Source organism: Pygocentrus nattereri, chromosome 20 (assembly GCF_015220715.1).
Source record: "Pygocentrus nattereri isolate fPygNat1 chromosome 20, fPygNat1.pri, whole genome shotgun sequence".
Lineage (NCBI taxonomy): Eukaryota > Metazoa > Chordata > Actinopteri > Characiformes > Serrasalmidae > Pygocentrus > Pygocentrus nattereri.
In genome coordinates this window covers 35,596,612-35,623,546 of record NC_051230.1, presented here as the reverse complement: position 1 = coordinate 35,623,546, position 26,935 = coordinate 35,596,612, and the positions used below count along the sequence as shown (strand labels likewise).

Sequence of the window (26,935 nt, the reverse complement as noted above, 5' to 3'; positions counted from 1 at the left end):
TCTATATAAGAAATTCTTGTTTCTGAATTCTTCCTCATAAACACTACTCAAGAGAAAAGATAAACTCAACCCTAAGATCTTATACATTGACAGATGCTGAAAGATTTCTGAGAAGAGTGCTTTATAAATGAGAAGTATGTGTTATTGTTTCAGCTGAGAGCTTGGCCTTTTCCCGAGGTGATATACTTGAACAGTCAGTATCAAAACAGACACATCTTCAAAACAGAGCAGTTTTCTTAAGAAAGGTGGCACTGTGGGAGGAAGGAATCTGGTGCTCTGTCAGGGCTCCCTGAAGTTTTGTGGTTAGACCATTTGATTTTTGTTTTGGACAGTGTCTAAATTCCTTAAGTTGATGTAAACTGAAGCTCTGATGACCAAGAGGAGAGGTGAGATAAAACAAGACATACTTTAAACATGGAAGAAACTCTCGAAGTGGCTACAAATCGTGTTGAAACAACCCCGGAACTTAATTATACTTTACTAACTCCAGAAAAATTCACACGAGTAAAGAATTCAATTCTTTGTGAAAAGTGACGTCCTCAAAGCAATTTCTGCCTTATCTGCCAATTATGATGAAACCTTCAAAATAAATAAACACATTGAAAAGTCTTCGGATCTGAGAAACATCTCTGAGAAACATCTCCGATTCTTGTGTGTGTATATATATATATATATATATATATATATATACACTCTCACTGGCCACTTTATTTTAACCATCTCTAGGGTTTACAGAGAATGGTCCGAAAAAGAGGAAATATCCAGTGAGTCAGTTGTGTGGACGAAAATGCCTTGTTGATGTGAGAGGTCAGAGGAGAATGGGCAGACTGGTTCCAGATGATAGTAGCTGCAAAATGTGCCATTAACTGAGGTAAATCTGGAGATCCTGAGTGAAATATGACTTTAAGTAAAGTAAATCTGGAGAGGTTGATTGAAATGAAACATTAACTGAGGTAAATCTGGAAAAGCTCAGTGAAATATCGCATTAACTGAGGTAAATCTGAAGCAGCTGAATGAAATATGGCATTAAATAAGGTAAATTTGGAGAGGCTCAATGAAATACAGCATTACCTGGGGTAAATCTGGAGATCCTGAGTGAAATATGACATTAACTGAGGTAAATCTGGAGATCCTGAGTGAAATATGGCATTAAATGAGATAACACTACAGAGCCTGAGTGAAATAAAGAACTACTGTTTACGAACTGTTCAGTTTGCGTTGCTGGTTGCGTTACTGCATTATGGTTTAACTGCACATTATAAGTTAAAGTATTTGTTTTTTAAGATGCATCTCGGTGCTGCATAAATCCAAGGATTATCTATGCGGTTACCGGATCAGAGCGCTGGAGATGTTCCTCGACAGAATACGGGTGGAAATATAAAATATCATGAACCCGCTTCAAGCCAGGTGGTGGCGCTAATTTTGTTATTCTAAATTTCTCCAACAGCGCTAAAGTGGAGAAGCAGAAGATCGTGTTGTGGCCGACAGTCCAGGCGCTAAGACAGCGCTGTTATGAGAATAGAAACCAGAGCTGAACTATTAAAGGTAGGACGCTGTCCACCCTTCATTCACTCTGAGACAAACAGCTGGAGACACATTTGAGTTGTGAAAATCAGATCTGATGGCTTTAAAATAGATTAGACTCCCAGAAGCGGCTTTATTCTAACCAGAGCTCAGTAATGTGAGCTGGTGGGCCAGATTAGGTTGATAATGATTTAAACTCTGTATATGCTACTTTGAACACGTATCATTTAATTTAATAATTAATTATGCTCTTATTTCATGAATTAAAGTATTGTTTTTTGCTTCCCAACGAACTTTAGGAATAAGATGTTTGATTCTTGATTTTTTCTGATTCATCTCATGAGCTTTAGTTCTTTTATGTCCTAATGTTATGAAGTCAACTCCTTCATTTTCAAACAAACGGTCAAGATGAGTCCTTTATATGCAAGACTATCTGCTGTACTAACAGTCTGTAAACATAAATATAAATAACAATAATAACAACATTATTAAGAATAACTATAATAAAAAGCAAAACATAATGCAGATCTTGTCACTCATTCAGCAATAAATAAAACATTGTGCAAAAACAGACCATGCCTTATTGAACATGGAGCTGTAATTACTGCAAAAATGTAAACTGATATGTTGACATTATCCAAGCTTGATACAAACAGTTAAACCCATTTGGTGCGAAAACAGCTGTTTGTTTCTAGAATAATGTGAAGAACTTCCTGAGAGCTGTGAATGTCTGAGTAGGGCTTGGTGGTTAATGGCTGGTATATTAGGAACTGGTAGGAATGTCTAGGACGGGTGTTTGAGGTCTTTTAGAAGGAGGGTGTAGCGTGTAAGAGCCGTTCTAGAGTTAAATGGTCTAGATCAGATGTTCCCAATCACAGACCACATACTCTACAGATTTTTCTGCGGTCCCTACATTAACACTCACAATCCAGCATTTAATCAATGTGTTGAATTTGTAGTGTTAGATGTGTCAAAGTATACACATGTGCAGAGTGTGGACTCTCCAGGACTGAAACTGGGAAACTCTGACCTAAATAAAAACTGGTGTCATTGGTGATTTTTTTTATTAATTTGTTTGTTTGTTTGAGGTAAAAATATTTATTTAGTTAAGTAGTTGGCTAGACATCGGCCAACCCTATAGAGCAGTTTTTCAGAGATCTTCCAGATCCTGCCTTGACCTCAGTATTTGTCCATAACCGAATTTTTAATGCAGTTTTAAAGTTTATAGGCAGAAAGCATTCAGATATATTAATATTCTTTTCATGCTGTGTAAAAGTCATTTATCTATAGTTTCACATTCACACAGTCAGCTCTTTAGATGAGCCCTTGGCTGTTTACAAGATCATATATTTGATTATGCTCTGAAATTGTCTAAAGCAGAGGATACAGTAACATTCAATGGAAAAAATGTACATAGGATAAAATCTATTAAGGTAGGAATCATTATGTTAACCACAGCACATGGTGGTGGCAGTTTTCAAATAATCCCAGTCATTTTTAGCATGAGGACATCCAGTTTAGTTTCCAATATTAGCATGACCAAACAAGCTCAATGGTCTGTATGCCTATTTAAAGAGTTTGGGTAACTGGCTTTTCCATGTTAGATGTGATTTTTTTTTTTTTTTTACACTTTTTGCAAGGTGATTTAAGTGGAGCATTTATGATTTGGATCAGACTACTTTTGTTGCATTGCACATAAAGTTAGGCTGTCTTTTTGTCTTCTTCCAGAAATGAATGATGGCCTGTTTCAAGTCCTGCACTTTCCTGCCCAGCTTAAATATGCTTCTGTAAACAAGCCAGGACATTTCACCAAGTGGGACGTAGAACTTCTGAAACAGGTTAAACACAAAAATATGGCATCCACAGGACTTTGTGGTACTCCGCAAACATCATCTGGTACCCTCCACATGAACACATCTCATAGACAGTCACAGAAACGCTGCAAGGAGAGAAATCACAACTGCTTGGAGTGTGGAAAGAAGTTTAATCATGAGAGTCATCTCAAAAGACACCAGCGTGTTCACACAGGAGAGAAGCCGTATCACTGCTCAGAGTGTGGGAAGAGGTTTACTCGACAGAGTACTCTCAATGTACACCAGCTCATTCACACTGGAAAAAAGCAATATTGCTGCTCAGAGTGCGGAAAAAGTTTCAATCATCAGAGTTATCTTAAAATACACCAGCGAATTCACACTGGAGAAAAGCCATATCACTGCTCAGAGTGTGGGAACAGTTTTACTCAACAGAGTACTCTCAAAATACACCAGCGCACTCACACAGGAGAGAAGCCGTATCACTGCTCAGAGTGTGGGAAGAGTTTTAACCAGCAGAGTAATCTCCAAGAACACCAACGCGTTCACACAGGAGAGAAACCATATTATTGCTCAGAGTGTGGGAAGAGTTTTACTCAACAGACTAATCTTAAAACACACCAGCGCATTCATGTAGGAGAGAAGCCGTATCACTGCTCAGAGTGTGGGAAGAGTTTTACTGTCCAGAATCATCTTAAAACACACCAGCGCATTCACACAAGAGAGAAGCTGTATCTCTGCTCAGAGTGTGGGAAGAGTTTTACTCAACAGAGCCATCTCCAACAACATCAGCTCATTCACACGGGAGAGAAGCCATATCACTGCTCAGAGTGTGGCAAGAGTTTTAGGTGTTCAAAATCTGTGACTACACACAAGTGCACCAAAAGTGGTGGTGAAAACATGCAGCAATGGGTGTAAACATTAACACATTCCAGAAGTAAAAGTGTCCTGGAACTGGTGCTTCCAGCCCAGAAACCACAGGGGAAACCACAGATTTTTGTTTTAATCTGTTTCGAAAACATGAGCATACAATAAAATATAGTTTCCTGTGCTGAACACCATGTTTGCCCATCAGCGCATATACCCAGTGAGGTGTGCTTCTTCATATTCTCCCCAAAATGCTAATTTCATTTGTAATATATGTTGAAAAGAAGTTCCACATATATTTTTTCCTTTCTATTTTAGTATAACTATGCTAATCAAGTACTAAATCAAATCACAAACATTTGACAGTGTGCTTGTCTCTTGTTGAGTTCCTCTTTTGCTTCCTTGATTCTTACATTAACGTTAACGTTTGTTGTTATGAAGCTGCCAGTTTTGTCTTCCTTTTTAATGTTTTCTGAATGTTGTGTGTTATGTGTTCATGTTGAGGACTGTAATGAAGAAGATATGACCCTGAAGACAACAACAGTGATGTTTTTGCTGTGCTGGGCAGAAATTCTGATGTTATTCCTCAGCTTTTAGGATTTAAAAGATTCTGGCGCTGCTTTCAGCTCTCTGGAGTAACTGTTCATTTCAGTTCAGATGCTCTAAAATGAACACTTATTCCAGTGAGCTGAGAGCACATATTCCCTACACGCAACCAACAGTTCCCTCTTTCTGTATAGCTGTATAACTCCTCAGAACCACAGTACTTATTTATACATCTGTAGAAATGTTTATCATCCTGTAATGTACTGTAAATAAAAGATCTCGGCACATATACATTCACATATTACATATACATATTCATCCCTTTTTTTCCATGTTAGCTGTTTTATATATAAATGTCATTTATTCATGTAACTTTATTTGTACTTATTTTTGTTTTTTTAGAATTTCTTATAGTCTGTGTCCATATCTGGTCTGTTTAGGATGTTACATGTGTGCATGCAGTAAAATCAAGTTATTGTGATTCTTGAAGTAGATGACATGGAGCACCAAAAAAGAAGCCTACATCTATTAGATTAACTGCAAGGTAAAGCTGGTTTTGTTTACCACAGCACATCAAAATTCAGAAATGTAGGAAAACTGACCACTCATAGATGGTTAGATTGGCTAGAAATAGATTGCAGGATTTTTCCTAGGTTTACAGGAACATTAAAATTTGATTAAGAGAGTAAAAATACATACAAATCGAGAAACAATCTCAGAAGTTTAAAATGTTCACAAAAACATACACAACTTCACAGCAAAGACAAAAGCTTAAAGAAAGACATCCAACACAGACCTGGTTAATTCATTTGGTTCATTCAGTTCATATTTCATTCATAGAAATTGTATGTAAATTAGAAAATCTATATAATGAATTGCATACATACTTATTCATCATTACAAATCAGAGCTATTGTAGACTTGGAATGTTTCAAAACTGTACAGGGTGTCATTGTTCAGATTCAATCCACAAAAATTGTGTCCCTCATGAACATCCTAATGATGTGAGCAAGAGTTAATCCTGTTACGTTAGAGTCAGGCCTGTTACGATCTGTCTAGGGGTTTTACAATAGTCATAAAACATAAAACATAAGTCAGCGTTTAAGTAAGCACTGTTCTAGGAGACCCTTCCTAACACAGATCAAGCTTAGTTATTTTTTTCCTTTTCTGCTGTTTTCTTAATCAACACAGGATAGAAGTGTGCATGCAAAATAAACCATGTAGCTGTGTGATTAGAGAAGTACCTTACCTGCACGCAAATAAAGAAACAAAAAAAATAGACTTTCCTAACTTCGTGACTACGCCAATAACAGAAAAAAAACATGGGCAAAAAGAAATGCTACCCAGTCCTACAGCATACACTTCCTACCTTACACCTCAGCTGCTCGTGTTTTATCAGTGTGCCCCCAAAGCCGTCAGCATTTGGTGATGGAAGTGATGTGGCTCACTGTCTTTATTGCGTTTACATAGTTTTAAAGTTTTCATCTTTTTTTGTGAATAATTTGGAGCAGTTGCAGTTACACAATCATAAAATCTGGGTGTGTAATTTATGTAATTATGACGAAAAAAAATAAATAGGATTGGAAAAATATTATAACGGCAAACAACTACATTATAACTACTAAGATTAAAGAGATATCTTAAAATAATTCACAAAATTTACCCAGTGAAGACTGTTGACATGCAAAGATTCAAAAATGTGTTGTGAATGTGGCTCTGAAATTATACAGCATTTATTTTTTGGTCATGTCCCACAGGAAAAGATTTCTGGATTGGTCTGCAAAATTATATAAAACACCAGGCAAGCTGCTTTCCCTTGACAGTGGTCTATTCATATTTGTAGAGGGCCTTCAAATATGGTGATTATTAATATAGATATAGCACCTCCCTGAACAACCTCTTTTCTAGTTAAGACAATCTTAGTAAGAGGTTGAGGAGGGTTTTGCTCCTGCTGCAGTGTCAATAACAATGTATAAAAACCATAATCCTATCCTTGTAGCAGTAAGGATTCAGTAAATCATTTGAAAATGTGTGTGCAAATGTAAGCAGTGTCATATCAACACACAAACTAGTCACACTTTGCTCTTTAAATGTTCTTTATTAAAGAACAACAGGAACAGAGAACATAGAACTGCATTGAAATAATGGGGAAGGTCACAATTAGTCACAGACTTTCACCCCATGGGGACCAACCCCCAACACAAAAACAGCCACATCCCCAGAAACAATGCAAACTAACTAACAACATTAACAACATTGATGTTGGTGTTCAGCACAGGAAATTATGTTTCATTTTATGCTCAAACTAAATTAAATAACATTTTATAAATCAAACTAAAACTAAAACTAAAGTAAATAAAAATGGTGGGTTTTCTCTTTAAAAACATACTGTTTGAATAAAACTACTTAGATTTTTTTAAGTGGGGACGGATGCACTGTTCCCTTTTGACTCCAGGCATGGTATTAAGGTTGCTCTGATTACTGCTCTTAATACACGTGTGTGTCTTCACAGAATTAGAACACCTGAAACTCTTTCCACAGTCTGAGCGGTGATGTGGTTTAACTCCTGGGTGAATGAGCTGGTGTGTTTTGAGATTACTCTGTGCAGTTAAACTCTTCCCACACTCTGAGCAGCTGTGAATTCTCTCATTGCTGAGTTTGAGGCGAACAAATGATGTTTGCTTGGACCTGAAGCTTCTTCTGGAGGTCATATTTTTGTATTTTACCTGTTTGAACAACTGAACTCTTCTCTTGCTAGAATGTCCTGGCTTGCAAAAGTGCACTCTAGGAGCAGTAAAAGTCTTGAACCAGGACAGAATTCCTTTCTGGAAGAAGAAAATGAAAAATACAATCTTAATGTAAAATTCCATAAAAATAGTCTACATCATGAATGCCCTGCTTACATTATCTGGCAGAAACAGTAAATAAAGCTTAAACTTCAATCTAATGTGGAAAATCCAATCACCTAATCAGCCATATCAAATGCACATGCTTAATCTCATCTCAGGCTTTTGTTTTTCTCAAACTGTAAAACTGTGCATTAGAAGTGGATAGAATATATAGCCTGGTGACTAAACAGATAGGATTTCAGACTTAAAAAGTTTCTGTAATGGGGCCCTGGCCAAGATAAGAATTCTCTGACCCCTGCAGGACATTCCAATACATTACATTACTAAATTAAAATGAAATTCAAAAATACTGTTTGGACCACAAAGGTCTGCACAAAGAATTACTTCATCATGAATATAACTGCCCAACCCATCACGCTCTATTCACACTCTGTTGAGAATCCTGCTCTTTGGGGAGAGGTCAAAAGATTGAGGACCATCACTTTTCAGTTTTATTTAGATTACAGATGCTGTAATTAGATTCTGCATTCCTTGAACTCAGATTTTAGTTAGATAGTTCTCTGTTTTGTAGAGATGAAAATTTACCTGGCTGGATGCCAACTGACTAAATTTTCTTTCACCTTAGGAGTTACTCATAAATAATATGCTTTCTGGATGGAAAAAAGTCTATATTTCAAAGCAGTTGGGGAGTTGCTAGTATTATTACATTTGTCAATATCTCTCAACGCTCATTAAACCTGGCTTCATAGCCAAGCTGCTAGTCCCTGCTTATTTCTGAGCTTGTACACTTGGGTAAAAAATTCAAATCTGATTGGTTTTCCCTCAACCCCAACTTACTTTTTCAATGATAAAGACTATACGATGTTGAAATGTGGTGTGTGCGCAAACGTTTGAACACACTGTCAATTATTTTCATTAGCACTTGATTCTAAAATGCCTTGGGTTTGTCTAAGAGTTCTTTACAAATTCCAGATGTTGACAGTTTACCTTCAGATGTTCTGTCCATGTAGTATGTGTTTTCAACAACACATGTAACAATAAATTAGGCCAGTGCATTACTGTTGACTGCCAGCTTCCTACAGCTCTTTGGCAGTGCAGTGGGGGTTTACAAGCAGTTTTTTCAGACATTTCTTGGTCTTCCAGATCTTGCATTGACTGCAATAGTTATCCTAACTTTCATTTCCTACTTCCATTTCAGTCAGGGAAAGTTTATAAGTAGGAAGAGTGTTTATGCATGTATATTTTGGTTATAGAATGAATAAAGCAGAGGATCCAGTAATAGTCAGATGAAAAACATACAAAGGATAAAACTCAAGTTGGCAGTTGGCATTTGTTAAGCACATGGTGGCAGTTCAAATAATCATATTCATTTTTGCCATAGAGATACCCAGCTTAACCCAGAATTGGCATGACAACATTCATGATTTGACTTCTTTTGTTGCACTGCACATTGAGTTTATATTCTCTGCCTTTTTTAATACTTTTTAAATCTTTTTTCTTCTTCCAGAAATGAATGATGTCCAGTTTCATGTCATCTCCTGCTCTTTGCTACTCAGCTTAAACGTGCTTCCACAAACAAGTCAGAACATTCAACAAAAATAAATGTTCAATTGCTAAAACAATTTAAGTATAAAAAAATATGGCATCCCGAAGACATTATGGTACTCAACAAACGTCATCTAGTACCCTCCACATGAACACATCTCACAGACAATCACAGCAACTCAGCGAGGAGAGAACTCATACCTGCTCAGAGTGTGGGAAAATTTTTTCTCAACACTGTCATCTCAAAGCACACCAACGGATTCACACAGGAGAGAAGCCGTATCACTGCTCAGAGTGTGGGAAGAGTTTTAATCAGCAGAGTCATCTCAAAACACACCAGCGCACTCACACAGGAGAGAAACCCTATCACTGCTCAGAGTGTGAGAAGAGTTTTACTCGTCAAAGCACTCTTCTTCAGCACCAGCGCACTCACACAGGAGAGAAACCCTATCACTGCTCAGAGTGTGAGAAGAGTTTTACTCGTCAAAACACTCTTCTTCAGCACCAGCACATTCACACAGGAGAGAAGCCATATTACTGCTCAGAGTGTGGGAAGTGTTTCAGGCATTTAAAGACTATGACCACACACAAGTGCATTAAGAGCAGTAGTGGAAACGGGCAGTAATGAGTCTAACCTTAAAGAGCACATTTTAGCATTGCGTCTTCATATTGCAGTTATAAGGAATGTTTCATCTCTGAATGAGGAACAATACAGGACAACCAATCAGAACACAGCTCATTTACCTTAAATCAGTCTTAAAGGCACTGTGTGTTTCATTGCAAGAATAAAAACAATATCCATGTTAAACAAATTTTGGTCATATTTGATACAACCTCACAAATTTTATAAATGAAAAAATTAAATACAAGAAAAATGTGGTGTAATTCCAGACGAAACAACATCTATGGAACTTTGCTTCCAACCCTAATTTAAAACTGTTTTAGGGGAAAACCATTTATTTTTATTTTATATTTCAAAACATGAGCATAAAATGAAATATAATTTCTTGTGCTGAACACCAAGTCAAGCCTATAGCCCATACTCCCAATGAGATGTGGTACTGCATATTCTTTGCAATATTATTTTCATTTGTAATATTTATTGAAAACAACCGAGAAGCTCCACTTTCAATAATTAAATGTTGTTTACATTGCAATTTAGTTTAAGTCAGTATAGTGACACTTTGTCTTCTTCTTTAATGTTAAGATTTTTTGTAAGCTGTATGTTCAGAGTGTTCTCGATAAAGATTGTAATAAAGGAGCTATGACCCTGAAACATTTGTAAAGGAGTCACAGGAGCATGAAGGACTTCAAGACATCAAGCTATTTGAGTGATGTATAGGTGATGTCTCCTCAGCATGGCCTATGCATGTCTGCTGTTTACAGCATAAAGTCACATACAGGCCAGACTGTAACTCATGAACTTTCCATTTCTTTGACTTTTATTACTCACGTTTTTGTTCTTTGTGAAGTTTGCTCATGAGAAGGGTGTTGTGACATGGGATAGGGATTTTTACTCCTATCTCTAATTCATTCAACCAGACATGATGGCCAATGGTACAGGAGTTAGAACTAAGTTTTTCCATCAATGTAGAACAGGGTGAAGGGTGACCATTTGGGCATGTTTGATGACTAAGGAACACTATCTTTCTTGACTAAATCTCACCAATAAAATTGTTATGCAGACCTGCCAACCTGTTTTCATTTCGTATAGCAGGTACACATTTTGGACATCAGCGTTGGCTGGATCCTAGCTCACTTGCCATAGTGGTGGTGGTACTGATCCAGCTTCAATGGCAACAAAACGTTTTACGGTTTACAGTTCTTCTTTTGGACGTGGTCTGTTGTAGTTCCACAAATTCATTTAGATCTTATGTATCTCCTCTTTTGCATTTGGTTTGAGAGATGAGTAACAATTCACTCTTTCCACCAATCTTTGGCAAGTTTCTTGATTTACTGCAGCTCTAATTAGTTAAGAACAGCAAAGACAGCCATTTCTTGGTGATGCAGCTAAACAATGACATTTGACTGAATGGGTATTTGACTTTGGCCCAGAAAGCTTGGTGGGGCATAGTAATTTGTTGGGGCAGCAGCTGACTAGTTTCTCTTGCAGATGGAGAGTGATATGAAAATCACTTTTCTGTGAGTTTGGTGAAAAAGATGTGATGGCTTGTAATATATAGTGTGAAATCTAATTCCAGCACAGTTCATTTTCTCCACATAAGGAAGGCATCAGTCTCTCTCTCTAGCTGACTGTGCTGCTCACTCGTTCGGTGCCCCCTTTAGAGACAAAAAAAAATGTTTTTAAATGTTAATTTAACTGAAATTACCCAGACTGCACCTACGATGTTGAGTTAACTGAACTTATATCAACAGGGAAACTTACTTTATACTACACCTAACTTAATATTTGAAGTTCATTTCGAAATTTTAGTCAGATTTAATCAGTTTGTTTATTTTGTAAGTTAAAACATTTTTTGTTGGACAAGAACTGAAGAACTGAACATTAATAAGGAACTGAAGAGGAACTGAATAACCAACTGCTCATTAATATTACACTGTTAGAAATAAACGTACTATACAGGTACATGATTCATTCATCAGGGTACAAACAATGTAAGTGCACCCTCAAAGGTACAGCAGTGCTTTCAAGGTCCAATGGTGTACCTTATATGAGTTTTTCCTAGTGGAAAAGTAGATATTCGTATCTTTTCATAACCAAATGTTTTAAATCAGAACAATGTAATAAAAAGCCTGGAGGCAAGGCGGGGTTTGTGGAGTCGGAACAGTTTAGAAAATATAACTTCAGTGGATTATGGTTCAGTTATGTTCCCTGACTAAAGGTACTGAGATGTACCCCTGAGGGTACCACCACAGTGACAGTGTCGTACCTGTTTTTCTGAGAGTGTATAACATTTTGAAAGAAAATGATGAGGAGGCTATTAAATGGATATTTCAGATTTTTAAAAATAATTTCTGCAATTGAATTTAAATTAAGGGTTAGGTTAAAATGTTTTGTTAGCGAACATTTACATTTATTAGAGGAAGGAGCGTTATGTAGACTTTTAATGTACCACATTAAAATGTGAATTCATTGCTGGTTGTCTTATTTTTCTTCACGTTGTAATTTCGAGTTTTCTAATTTGAATATTGACACTACGTAAAATCAAAGGTGATTTATAATGTAAAGCTAAACCATGAATCCTCTCCTCGTTACCGAATACGAGTGGGATTTAAAATAACGACCCTTCCGCCTGTTTCAGTGAGCGTGTGGTTCCTGTGTGAAGCTTCCTCAGGCCAGGTGGTGGCGCTAATTCTGTTTCTCTAAAGTTTTTAAACTGCAGTGGAGAAGTGGAGAAGCAGAAGCTTGTGTTCTGGTCAGCAGTCCACGCGGTCGGACAATGTTTTTGTAGGACCAGAAACCAGAGCTGAACTGCTGAAGGTATGAATCTGTCCGAGACTTTAACCCTCACTGTTCTTCATTCACTCCGAGACGAACAGCTGGAGACACATCTGAGTTCTGGGAAGAAGATCTGATGGCTTTAAAATAGATGACAGACACACAGAAGCAGCTTCATTCAGACAGAGCTGAGTAATGTGAGCTGCTGGGCCAGGAGATTTGGTTAACATTGTGTATCTAGTTGGGTTTGGCAAACATAGAACAGGTTGATTATGATGTATTCTTGCTTTAAATGATATAATTTATACAATAGGTCATGCTGTAGTGAACATTGATGAAGAAGTAACTGATGTGCTGACATTATTCAAGAAGGACAAATGTGGTGAGAAAACAGCAGTCTGCTCTAGAACAATGTGAAGAACATCCTGAGAGCTGGGAATGTCTGGGTGGGGGTTGGTGGTCAGTGGCTGATGGATTAAGAGCTGGTAGGAATTTCTATGGTGGGTGTTTTGAGGTCTGCTTAGAGGGGAGGTGTAGTGTGTGTGTGTGTGTGTGTGTGTGTGTGTGTGTGTGTGTGTATATAAGAGCCAATCAGGCGCTTGATGATCTAGTTCAGAGACCACATGCTCTCTCTAACCACATGCTTAGGACCGATAGGTGAGAGAAAGTATAAATTGGGCTTAGTGTGGACTGTCCAGGACTGGAACTAGGAACCTTTGATCTAAATGAAAACTGAAAACCAGAGGTCCTTGATCTTTCTCTCTCCAGACTATCATGAGTGTGAATATAGCATGATGGGGCAGGTAGTCATATTCATGAAGAAGCAATTATTCCTGCAGACATTTGTGGTCTAAAGAGTAAATAGAACCTTGGTCATATATAAATCGCCTAACAAAGATTCAACCTTATATCTTTGCAATAGACTAACTTGGCTCATTTTTAAGGTAATAGATTCTTGATTTAGCAATACAGTGCATTGAAACGTGAGGTCTGAAAATTTAGTCAGAGAACTCTGAGACAAAAATGATAATCTTCTGACCGATTTTTTTTTTTGTTGTTGTTGTTGTTATCATTCAAACTGATCATGATAATTTTACACAGCATTAGATTTCACATTTGCTTCTTTCTATAATTCAGGGGTATAATACTTTTACAATTGTTTTTTTTTCTTGGTTTACTATAAAAGTACTGTTTTAAAAAATTAAAGATGGTCCGTTTTTAAAGAAATGTGCCAGAAATTATATGCAGACAAGCTTTGAAATGATCTCCTTTCAGCCATTTTCTCTGGTCAGTTTTGCCCTTAAAACAAATATTTGGCTTTAGTTTTATAAACATATCATGTCTTTATATGAATACAGTCTAACAATTAACAGGGAAGAAAAATGTTTCTGACCTTGGTCTTTCTTTCTCCATGTGTATTTTTTTCCGCTCTCCGTTTCCTCCCCAAGACCTGGGCTATGTCCATATAAAGTTGGCAGTAAAGTTGGAATCTGTGTCTTGTGGTGTGTGTGTGTGTGTGTGTGTGTGTGTGTGTGTATATATATATATATATATATATATATATATATATATATATATATATATCAAATAACAGATCTAGAAAAAATGAAACCCTTTCAGATACATGAGCAGTCTACATGACCTTGTGGTCTGAATGTCATTTTGAAGAACTTGGGTGATTGTTTTTTTTCCCCACATCAGATGGAATTTTGTTCTTTCCTTACACCTTGTGTCATTGCTCATTGAGTTTACATTTTCTTTTCTCTGCTTCCAGTGTTGTTCTTCACTTCCCTGCCCAGCTTAAATGTGATTCCATATACACATCAGGATCTTCCACCAAGAAGAATGTTTCGCTCCTGAAATATGTCGTCCAAAAGACCTTCCCGTGCTCAGCAAACATCATCTGGTACCCTCCCCATGAACACATCTCCCAGACAAACACAGACATGCAGTAGGGAGAGATGTCACTACTGCTTGGAGTGTGGACAGAGTTTTATGCAACATGGTGTTCTCAAAAGACACCAGCTCATTCATACAGGAGAGAAACCGTATCACTGCTCAGAGTGTGGGAAGAATTTTAGTCGTAAGGGTAATCTCAAAATACACCAGCGCATTCACACAGGAGAGAAGCCCTATCACTGCTCAGAGTGTGGGAAGAGTTTTACTCATCAGGGTCATTTCAAAACTCACCAGCGCATTCACACCGGAGAGAAACCGTATCACTGCTCGGAGTGTGGAAAGAGATTTACTTATCAGAGTGCTTTCAAAATTCACCAGCTCATTCACACAGGAATTAAACCATATTACTGCTCAAAATGTCACAAAACTTTTCATCATCAGAATTCTCTCCAAGATCACCAGCGCATTCACACAGGAGAGAAGCCGTATCACTGCTCAGAGTGTGGCAAGAGTTTTACTCAAAGGAATCACCTCAGACAACACCAGCTCGTTCACTCAGGACAGAAGTTACATCTCTGCTCAGAGTGTGGAAAGAGTTTTTATCGTCCAAGTCATCTCAGAGAACACCAGCGCATTCACACTGGAGAAAAGCCGTATCACTGCTCAGACTGTAGGAAGAGTTTCAGGCATTTACATACTTTTAGGATGCATAAGTGCACTAAAGGCAGTGGTGAACATGGACAGTAATGAGTGTAACATTAACACATTCCAGGAGTAAATGTCTTCCATGCACGATTTCAAAATGGCATTAGGGGGAAAACATCTGTTGTGTTTTGCTGTTTTTAATACATGAGCATAAAATGAAGTACAACCCAAATTGCAAGAAAGCTGGGGTGCTGTGTATAACGTAAATCTTATAGACCCATGTTTTATTCACAGTATAACAGAACACACATCAGATGTTGAAGGTCAGACATTTTACCATTTCATGAAAAATATGAACTAGTTCAGGACTGGATGGCATCAATGCATCTCAAAAACGTTAGACAGGGGCAGGGCTGGAAAAGTAAGTGGTACTAATACAAAACAGCTGAAGGAGCAGTTTGCTACTAACTGACATGACTGAGTATCAAAAAGAGTATTTTAGAGAGCAAAGACAGGCAGAGGTTCACAAATCTGAAAAATCCCATCTTTCCAGATGTGTTTTCCATTTTGAATAGAGTTTGGGTCTGAGTTTTGCAAAGCATTGCATTATGTTTTTATTTACATCTATTTATATCTTACATCTCAACTTTTTGAAGTTGGGGCCGTATAATGAAATATAGTGAAATTTAAAAAATTATATGAAATATAATTTTCTGTGCTGAGCATCCCCATGAGAAGGCATTTGATCTTTAGCAGATGTTTTTTATTGTATGCTGTTTGTTGAGTGTTGTTGAGAACTGTAACAGTTCTGTAACTGTAAAAGGTGATATGACCCTAAAGACCGCAACAGTGAAGTTTTGGTGTGCAGAACTGAACAGCTTTGTAAAAGAATCCGAAATATAAAAGGGACTGCAAGACATCAAGCTATCTCAATGATGTACTGGTGACCTCTACTCAGTGTGGCTTACGCAGGCCTGTTCTAAGTGTTTTAAAGTTGCATACAGCTACACTACACCTCGTTCCATTAAACTTTTCAGAGACTTTAAAGACTTCATGTTGTTTGTGACACTTAAGAGTGTGATGGTTTCTTGAGTAGGGCAAACTGACACAAGAAGGACTTGTTTATGCCCATCTCCAGTCTACCCTACTGGACATAATGGCAACCAATGCTACAGGTGTTTGAACTGGGTATCTGCATTATTGGAGAATTGTGTGAAAGGTGACCATTTAAGGACGATCACGGTCTCGGGCCTCATTGAGAGCAACTCTTGGATGTGTATGAGGGCTATCTTTGTTGATTGAATCTCACCAATGACACTGTGTTCAGTTTTGTTCTTTTCAGACCTGCATTGTAATATTTTTTTGTTTGGAAATTCTGTTTGTAGACTGTATAATTTACATATTTGTCGTACAGGGTATGCCTACTTTGTCTGGCTTGATTACTGCTTGTTTATTGAAGATCAAGCAGAACCGCAATAACAGAAAGAGGTCAGAAGGAGAAAAGAGCTCCCATCTCTTGTAGTTTATCCTAAAAGCATCAAAATCAGTACATAAACATGCAGCTGCTACAACTTTATTGGGATGCATTGTGTGCACTGCCTTTTTAAAATAGCAAGCTTTATGTACATATTGTGCTGAGAAACACCTAAACTATCAAACGAGGAAATATTCCTCAAATCCCGCTGCACACTAGTCTGCGCCATTCCGATGAAACATGTTCAACCTGGAATCTGTAGGAGGAACAGCACATACATTTTGAGATTGAATGGTTCAATTCTTTGTATATGAACTAGTCTTCCTTGTTTTAGTCAAGCAGTGTCTTTATTTTTGTGTATCAGCTTGATTAGCTTACTTTGTATCTCATTGTCTTATTTCTATATACAATTTACATTACTCTTTTCTTTTACCAATAATTTTATAGTTAAACTTGGTGAATGTTTGTTTTTATTTGTGTGTATGTATATGTATCTCTATCACAGAGGTTTTACTGCTAGGAACGGGTATTCAACATCATTCTTATATGGAAGAAATGTTTCCTGTGTTTTGTTATCTTCTTTGCATTAATCTACAAGTTCATCCTAGTTGCTTTAGAATTTCAGCATGTTATGTTTTGTATATTTTTAAGGAAATTTATGTTTGTATTTCTTTTGTATGACTAAGAAGTGCAGTTTGTGTTAAAGAAAAAAGATTGAAACAGTCATTGGTGTGTTTGCGTTAATCACTCTGCAGTGCATGAGGGATTGTTTTTGCAATAAGAGTTTTTCTTGTGGTTGTAAGTCACTAATAAAGAGCCGCAGTCGTGAATGTTGTGATTTTCTCTCTCTCTCTCTCTCCTCTAGTACAGTATCCAGATGCAGCTCCTCAGGATCTTTTCACTTCAAAAGCAGCATTAACCTAAGACTTATTTTAATAAGTTTAATGAAAAGAACTGGACCAAGTTAGCTGCTTAAATATTCATATATCAAACCAATGACATGTGAAGTAAATGTAGCATGTACTACAGTATTTCCTACTGTGTATTAGTGTATTTCTATATTCACACTTTTAAATTCTGGATTCTGGCACTGCTCCCAGCTCACTGGAGTAACTTCAGTACAAATGACTCCAGCCTCCTAAAGCCTTGTTTTTTTTTTTTTTTAGGGAGGTGGAGAAAAGAAGCAGTTCAACTGCAAACACCCTGAAGCGAGCAAACCTCATTGTTACACACATTCCTGTTCAAAATTTTACAATCAATGTTTTGATAAAAATAGATGCATACAAAAAGCATTCTAATATGGCTCTAGTACTGTATTATAACTTTGTACATTTTGATTCATTTGCCGGGGGGGGGGGGGGGGGGGGGGTTATAGCGTGGGGTTGTTTTTCAGGAGTTGAGCTCGGCCCCTTAGTTCCAGTGAAAGGAATTCTTAAAGCTTCAGCACCAAGAGATTTTGGACAATTTCACGCTCCCAACTTTGTGGGAACAGTTTGGGGACGGCCCCTTCCTGTTCCAACATGACTGCGCACCAGTGTACAAAGCAGGTCTATAAAGACACGGATGAGCCAGTTTGGTGTGGAAGATCTTGACTGGCCTGCACAGAGTCCTGACCTCAACCCCATAGAACACCTTTGGGATGAATTAGAGTGGAGACTGTGGGCCAGGTCTAGATAGTGACAGTGACAGTAGTAGTCTGCTCAAATTAAGTTAACTTACTCTGACTGGTGAATATTTATGCTGCATATAATTTAAAAGTGTGAATGGCTGTCTTGTTTTGGTGTCCTCCAGAAACATCTTTATTGTGTTGTGACTAGCTTATCAGTGTTTCTGAAGTTGCCTGTGTTTTCTGTATTTGTAGCATGTTTGTGAAAAGAAGTGCCCATTTTGATGAAAGTGTTTTCTGAGTTTGCAATCTGTTAGGTCATCTCAGCCACCACAGCTTATTTCACAGCTTTTTCCACTTCCCTAAAAAGTGGCAGGCTTTAGAAGGCTGGAGCATCTGAACTGAAATTAAGTTACTTCATTTAGCTGAGAGCAGTACCAGAATTTCCTAAATCCTAAAAGCATTCTATTGTAAAGGTTAGGTAAAAATGGAAAAACATCAAACTTTACAATGAGTGAACATTTAAACACACAGAAGAATAATAGGAATTGAAATTCAGCAAGAATAGTCACAAGACTAGAGCTTCAATGTTGAGTAATTTATTTACAAATATAGAGAGTCATGTATGTGAACAGCGTGGTCAATCAACAGTCAATCAACTGTGTGTTGACTAGTCTAACAAGAAATATTTTAGGGGGACCTTATATACATTGAAAATAGTTGGCAACTGTCTTGTTGGATCTCAGTAGCTAAAATGGGTTAAAGCTTTTTTCGTGTTTCATTATAAAATTTAGTAGAAAAAAAAGTGAAGACTACAGGAACATGTAGAAAAAATATTAATGAAATAATAAAAATAGATAAAAGGTAAAAAATTATTCAAGTTAACACATTCGTACAAACACACACTAACCCTTTACTAAACAAAGGAAATTAGCAGGCTAAAAAGCAAAGAGAAAGACAGTAGTTGGGGTGAGAGCCGCTACAAGTGTATAAGTGTCTTCCCCACCCAACACAAACCCCCTAACAAGGCCCAATTTCATTTATCTTTATGCGTAATCTTTATTTTCTAGTGTCACCTTGCCACTTGGAATGGAGTTACAAGGTAGTGATTGAAGTCCTTCTGTATAAAATGAGACAACCCTCAAACAGCTATTAGCGCTGCTCTGTAGGCAACCCTGCAAGTCTGCAGTGACAGCAGAGGAGGGTAAAGTTTAGCTGCTCACTGCTGGGCTTTAGTTACTTTACCTTCAAGGGGGAGGGAGTGGGGGGGGAGATAGATATTTAGTATTGCCCACCCCTAATTCTTCAGTGATATGAAGCTAAAGTCAGCCATTCACCAGCTTCTCGTTTGAATTTTCATGTCCTACCTTAAACAGAGCAGTAGTTACATTCTGCTGTTTCAAGCACCCTAACCCTACTCCTACTACTGCATCCTTTAAGTTGGAACAGGAAATTTAGCTAGTTAGCTACTGGGGATTGGGTCTTAGTCAAAGTCGTTGTGTGTTTATGCAAAGTAATATATAAATAATGAATTTACAGAGAATTGCATACACGTATCGATAGATAATCACAAATCTACGGAGAAGGGAGCATGGCCGAGCGTCGAATGCAGGCTCAGTAGTTGATGATATTCACCTGTGCCTTGTTTCTGCCAGCCTACTTATAGTCAACTCTTCCCTCAGTAGGTGGCAGAACCCAAAGAGAGAAGGAGAGCTTTGAAGATATGAGAGCCAAGTTGAGCCAGAAAGAAAAGGAAAGAAAGGACTGAAAAGTCCCATTGAGTGTCTTGTTGTACTTTATGGACAGAAAAGCTGAGTGGTTGTGTTGTGTATAAATCATATAAAAAAGATGTCCATCTTCACACCTGTCCTCTGGCGTCCTACAAAATCAAATCTTCCCAAGGAACAATCACTTTCCCAGCATCGCAAAGAGCATAAACAATCCTTAAAGCTGCTCAAAAGAGTAATGGAAACATCTTGAGCTGTAGTTTGGTTTGTATGTGACTTTATGACATGCAGAGGAGAGATCCAAATTTGCACCTTCATAGTAACAAGCATTAACTAATTAATATGTAGGAATCATAAAAGCAAAACTCAAGCACACTGAAATAAGAAAAATGCAAACATTTTAAAAATTATTCTCCTGTAACAAACGTAGGAGGTATTACATGCTGTGATTTGATTAGGCATGGACTGGAAAAGTTTCTGGACGTACGCATGGCTTCAATGTTCAATCACACTCGCATCAAAGAATTGCGCAGTTCGGCCAGATTTCGTGGATGCCTTTCATGACGTATTAGTTGTTCAAGGTAGTTACACAGATTTTCAACAGGATTCAACAAATTAAAAATAAATAAATAAATGAATAAAATAGGTGCTTTCCCCTAAAAGCAATCTGAAATTAGGGCTGGAAACTGTGTTCCCTGTAGACGTTTACTGCCAGAATATGTTAAGGTAACACTCCGTGCTGCCCATTGTCACCACTGCTTTTGATGCATTTGTGTGTCTTCACAGTCTTTGAACAAGTGAAAGTCTTTCCACACTCTGAGCAGCAAAACGGCTTCTCTCCTGGGCGAATGCCCTGGTGGTATTGGAGATAACGCCGTTGACGGAAACTCTTCCCACACTCTGAGCAGTGATACGGCTTCTCTCCTGTGTGAATGCGCTGGTGATCTTGGAGATAACGCTGTCGAGTGAAACTCTTCCCACACTCTGAGCAATGAAAAGGCTTTTCTCCTGTGTGAATGCGCTGGTGTTGTTGGAGAGAAATCCATTCAGTAAAACCGTTCCCACACTCAGAGCAGTAATATGGTTTAACTCCTGTGTGAACGCGTTGGTGTCTTTTAAGTTTACTCTTTTCAGTAAAACTCTTTCCACAATCTGAGCAGTGAAACGGCCTCTCTCCTGTGTGAATACGCCGGTGATTTTTAAGATGATTCAGTTCAGTAAAATTCTTTCCACACTCTGAGCAGTGATACGGCTTCTCTCCTGTGTGAACGCGTTGGTGTGTTGTAAAATAACTCTGATGAAGAAAACTTTTCCCACAGTCTGAGCAGTGATACGCCTTCACTCCGGTGTGAATGCGCTGGTGTCTTCTGAGATTACTCCGTAGAGTAAAAGCCTGTCCACACTCCAAGCAGCGGTGATGTCTTTCCTTGCTGCCTTTCTTTGTTTCTCTTTGAGATGCATTCATGTGGAGGATACCAGATGATGATGTTTGCTGAGTATCAGACTGTTCTGCGGATGCCATTTTTAAAAGTATTTACTTGTTTCACAATCTTAAAGTTTCTCTTGGTGAAATCTTCTGACGCGTTTACAAAAGCACATTTCAGCTGGGCAGAAAAGTGCAGAACAACACTTGAAACAGGGCATCATTCATGTCTGGAAAAAGAAAGAAAGAGAACCTAAATTCAATGTGGAAATGGTCTTTCCAGTCTTTTAATTCCCTAACAATCTACCCAAACACATTCAGACAGTTTTCAAACTGTGGGTCACAAAGAAGCTGCATCAGATGTAAGCAGATGTTAATGAAGCCTGTTTTAGAGCTCCTCTTAAAACCTGTACTATTATTGTGGCCTTTAACCTTCTGCACGCAGCACATGCATTTCTGTGCATTTCATGCTGATAGATTTCTTAATATCAAAATACAGTCTAATAAAATGGCTATGCGATGAGGAAGTGCATGTTATCATTTTTAGCTTATGTTTAGCAAAGTTTCTCCTGCCAGTCTCAAAAGCCTTTACTGTTCTCCCCTGCCACAATGCAACACATGTGGTTTCACAATTCTAAATAAATCCTCTCATAGGCTGTGAACCCTGCAAGAGCCAAAATCCTCTATTGCACACAGTATGTAATCATAGTTTAACACGGCTAACATCAAGTATTTGTTTTAAAGGGTGTAACTGGCCTGAGAATCAGACTGGAAGTGGGTTCCTTTGTCTGCATATAGTTTTCCTGCACATCATCTTGGGCTCTGAAGTGCTTCACTAGAAAACCATTTGTAAATTACGCCTATGTATTACGTATCAGCACTGGCAGATATGTACACAAAGAATTTTGATTGGTCCATAACAAAAATGGAATTTCAAATGTGTTGTATTTAGCTAGTGCGTTTTAATTTGGATTTTATTGTGTGTTAATTTATGTTCTACTGAAGAACCAGCAGACTACATACTACACAGATTGATTGGACTTAACACTCTGCAAAGTCAAGACATTTAAATACAAAACATCAAAAATTCAATTGAATCTTAAGCTTAAATATATATGTGTACAAGTTCACCTTTAGTGTATATGGTATAACTGTGTTAAAGGTTCCTTCAACTGAGGGAATTCAATGCAGTCAGGACCATACAATGTCAAATAAAACGGTATTTCTAATCATTATACAATGAATAAAGAATGTGTTTTTTCACTTGTTGAGCCTGTAACAAATCAGGTAGAGCAGAGGTATTCGAGTTCCTGTGGAAATGAAACGAATTCTCTGTGTGTGCAAAAACATTTGGCCAATAAAGCTTTTATTCTGATCAAACTTACATGAGGCAACAATTTGGAATATTGAGGTATCAAAACTGCCATTAATATCAAAATGAAAACATTCCTGTCAATCCACCACGAGCTAACACAAAAAAACCCTTTTGTGCACTTACCCATTAGCAAAGATTTATCCAATGCTGTACTGAAAATCAGTCCCTGAATCCGAGAATTCCGATCTCTGAATTAGTACCTGTGGGAAATATGAATCATAATTCACCTCCAAGTCTATACATGTATACATATACATATATATTAGTTGTGTTATGGATGCCCATGCACGTTACAGTGACTGTATTTAACTAGAGTACATTTACTCCTTTTCAATGTTTACATGCATTCAATAAAATCTGATAACTGCAATGAATCAGCTTTTGTCAGTGATCCGCTTGAGTAATCAGACAATGTGAAAACTCTGGGTGTCTACATGAGTCAGGCAATAACCGGATTTAAAACTTTAACCAAAACTTGAACTTACATCATCCAGAAGATGAAGAACGTTCAGACCCTTCGTGTTTGGTTTCAGCGCCGCTTCCAACTCACGACATCCTCGGCCTGTTCCCGCGCATGCGCTCGCTGAGAAATCCGACAGAAATCGGAGTTTACATACACTGAGAAATCTGATTACTGAGATAAAATCCAACTCTTTATCGGATTTCTAGATCAGAGTATGGTGTTCCCATGACCATTTGAATAATGGGATAACTGAAGAAATCCGATTATGATCATATGAACCAAATAAAGCTGAATGAAACTGTTCTATGTCTGCCAAACCCAAAACCTCAGCCAAATCTTCTGGCCCAGCAGCTCACATGACTCGGCTCTGACCTGAATCAAGCTGCTTCTGCGTGTCTATAATCTATTTTTAAAGCCATCAGATCTTATTTCCAGAACTCAGATGTGTCTCCAGCTGGTTGTCTGTGAATGAAGAACAGTGAGGGTTAAAGTATCCTACCTTCAGCAGTTCAGCTCTAGTTTCTGGTCCTCCACCAACACTGCCTGAACAACAATACAATCGACTGCTTCTCCACTTTAGTGCAGTTGGACACATTTAGAGTAACAGAATTAGCGCCACCACCTGGCCTGAAGTGGCTTTAGTTTATTTTAAATCCCACCCTTATTCAGTCAAGCCCGACCTCCAGCACTCTGATTAGGTTCATGCATACCTACAAGTGAAACACAACAGCTTTAAGAACTGGTACGTTTACAAGATGTGATACAGTACATTCTGGCTAAACACGCCATAATGCATATTATATTCCATAAACTGTGTCAGATTATTTACTGTTCAGCTGTGCTCACCCGTTTCACTTAGTCACTGCAGATTTATCTCAGTTAATGCTACATTTCACTTACATTAATGATTACAAGACAAACAATTTTTAATTGCGTTACGGAAATATACAGAACTTCCACACAACACACAATGGGTAAAACTACAGGTGCATGGATAAATTAACAGTTGCTATATACCAATAAACAATGAACATCCCCAAATGATCACCTTTCACCCAGTTCTACAATGATGGAGATACTCAGTTCAAACCATCTACTTCACTTGGATAGACTGGAGATGTGCATAGACAAGTCAACTGATGTCACAGCACCTTTCTGAAGGAACATTCATTCTCTCAGCATCACAAAGAACATCAACAGTCCTTAAAGTCTCTGAAAAGAGTAATGTAAACTTCTTGAGCTGTAGTTTGGTCTTCATTGTTCATTGAACTTCATTGTTGCAGTCTTAAGGGTCATATCTCCTTCATCACTGTCCTCAACAACAATACTCAACATACAACATACAGAAAGCATTACAAGAGAAGAGAAAATGGCATCATAGAAACAAGCATTAACTAGTTTATATGTAGGATTTAGAAAATCAAACGAGAGCATCTACCACAATGAGCATTTTTTTTATTTAAATGAAATCTTGCATCTGAAACACTTCATTAGGTCAAATGTACTAACCTTGAAATTTGAACAACTTTGTACTGAATGTGGAGCTTCTTGCTGTCAACATATATTACAAATTTAAATTGTATTTTAAGTAAAAAATGCAATACCACTCCTTTCCTTTTAGTGTATGAGCTGTAGGCTAGACTTGGTGTTTAGCACAGGAAATTATAAGCATAAAATCAAATATATTTTAGAAACAGAATAATACAGTAGATGGTTCCCCTAAAAACAAACTGAAATGAGGGCTGGGAGCACTGTTCCCTGTTTACTCCCGGAACCTGTTAAGGGTGCATTCACTCACACTGGTGTTGTTGGAGAGTACTATGATGAGTAAAACTCTTCCCACACTCTGGGCAATGAAACAGCTTCCCTCCTGAGTGAGTACGCTGTTGTTGTTGGAGAGTACTATGATGAGAAACTCTTTCCACACTCTGGACAATGAAACGGATTCTCTCCTGAGTGAGTACACTGGTGTTGTTGGAGAGTACTATGATGAGTAAAACTCTTCCCACACTCTGGGCAATGAAACAGCTTCCCTCCTGAGTGAGTACACTGTTGTTGTTGGAGAGTACTATAATGAGTAAAACTCTTTCCACACTCTGGACAATGAAACGGATTCTCTCCTGAGTGAGTACGCTGTTGTTGTTGGAGAGTACTATGATGAGTAAAACTCTTCCCACACTCTGAGCAATGAAACAGCTTCTCTCCTGTGTGAATGCACTGATGTGTGTGTTTTAAAATAACTCTGATGACAAAAACTCTTTCCACAGTCTAAGCAGTGATATGGCTTCTCTCCTGTGCAAATAAGCTGGCATCTTTTGAAATTACTCTGAGTTAAAGCCTGTCCATACTCCAAGCAGTAGTGATGTCTTTCCTTGCTGCATTTCTGTGTTTGTCTGTGAGATGCATTTATGTGGAGGATACCAGATGATGTTTGCTGAGTACCAGAATGTACTGTGGATGCCATATTTTTTATATTTAACCTGTTTCTCAATCTTAACATTCTTCTTGGTGATATCTCCTGACATGTTTACAAAAGCACATTTAAGTTGGGCAGAAAAGTGCAGAAATCTAATGTAGCTAGCTAGTTAACACAGTTTGCATGTTGCTGCACTCATTTACTGTAGTGTGTGTGCACCACTTATTTATTTACTACACTAGCTTTGTGGTTCCACTACAAAACTGAATAAGCAAACTGTGTATTTAATTTCTGACATTTTGACACACATGGGCATGTATACACTAAGCTTCTCAGAGTTGGATTGTTGATCCAGGATTAGAGTAAAATCATAGTAAATGTGAAACTTGAACCTAGATCTGCACTCGTACTCTGAGAAGGTTCTTGAATAGGGACCCTAATTCATCTAATCAAATGCAAGATAAAGAACTGGATTGGATGTTTTATAGCAGCTTTGATCTTGCACTACCCTGCTCTACATGTTTTGATGTTCACACCTTAGTCAACTAATCATTAAAGTTACAGGCTCTTCTTGAGGTGTTTCGTCATTGTGGTGTTTCTGTCTGAAACCACTGAATGTCTCAATTTAAATAAAAGGACAACTTCAGTTTCTCCCTAATGCATTTACCAATATTTCAGGTGCACTGGAAGCTGCTTCTGGAAGAATCAAGAGATTTGATTTGGATTAGACACCAAAGTCAGAGAATTAGAATCTCAGCTCAGGGACCTGAGTGCTGCATACATCCGTTTTGAATGTCAGTGAAACTGCAAAATCAAGTCCGATGTACTGTTACCGTCTCACAGTTGGCCCGAAAGAAAAGTCCTTAGCAAACAACTTTGGTGTCAGCACTACAATTGTAAGAAAAGTGATCATCATATAGGTCAACTATTTGTACCTAGTCTTGAGCTCAATGCTAACCTGGATGTCAAGACTCCACAGTTGTAAGGAAGCTTTAGGAGGCTGGAGCATCTAAGATGAATAGTCACTCTGGTAAACTGAGTGCAGTGACAAAATTTCCTTCATACAAAAAGCTATTATAAAGATTAAGTCGAAAAAGTTTTTTATTTAAAGTGAGTGAATATAAATGTATACCAAAAAAACAGCAGGACATACTGTAGTATTAAACTGAATTTTAACTAAGAAGCCCTGTTCTTGTTGTATCTCAAAGGCTAAAGTAGGGTACAGCTTTTATAGCATTAGGTAAATTCCTACAGCATGACGATGACAAAAATGGATAAAAAAACATCTATACTTTATTTATTTGATACAATATACCCCAAACACTAAAGAAAAGACAATGTAACGATTTTCAAAAGGAAAACAAT

The 26,935-nt window shown here is 37.8% G+C and overlaps 2 protein-coding genes and 1 pseudogene across 2 annotated transcripts; 2 read left to right on the top strand and 1 right to left on the bottom strand.

The window, feature by feature from the left end:
- Positions 1–26,935, bottom strand: part of LOC108412292 — a 51,183-nt pseudogene that overhangs the window by 5,188 nt on the left and 19,060 nt on the right.
- LOC119261776 (zinc finger protein 239-like) lies at positions 1,456–5,052 on the top strand. The gene is made up of 2 exons (XM_037531492.1): positions 1,456–1,545; positions 3,253–5,052. Exon 2 carries the CDS (start codon positions 3,255–3,257, stop codon positions 4,251–4,253), a length of 999 nt encoding a protein of 332 aa, XP_037387389.1. The 5' UTR covers positions 1,456–1,545; positions 3,253–3,254; the 3' UTR covers positions 4,254–5,052.
- Positions 5,261–17,390, top strand: LOC108412291 (zinc finger protein 658B-like). The gene is made up of 2 exons (XM_037531531.1): positions 5,261–9,733; positions 14,561–17,390. Exons 1-2 carry the CDS (start codon positions 9,237–9,239, stop codon positions 15,186–15,188), a joined length of 1,125 nt encoding a protein of 374 aa, XP_037387428.1. The 5' UTR covers positions 5,261–9,236; the 3' UTR covers positions 15,189–17,390.

What these genes read in the sequence shown, in the direction of transcription:
- LOC108412291 (XM_037531531.1), top strand. Translation starts at nt 9,237, where the DNA reads ATGGCATCCCGAAGACATTATGGTACTCAACAAACGTCATCTAGTACC. An exon ending in AAGACTATGACCACACACAA is followed by an intron (nt 9,734 to 14,560) that starts GTGCATTAAGAG and finishes TGTTCTCAAAAG; the next exon opens with ACACCAGCTCATTCATACAG.
- LOC119261776 (XM_037531492.1), top strand. Translation starts at nt 3,255, where the DNA reads ATGAATGATGGCCTGTTTCAAGTCCTGCACTTTCCTGCCCAGCTTAAA.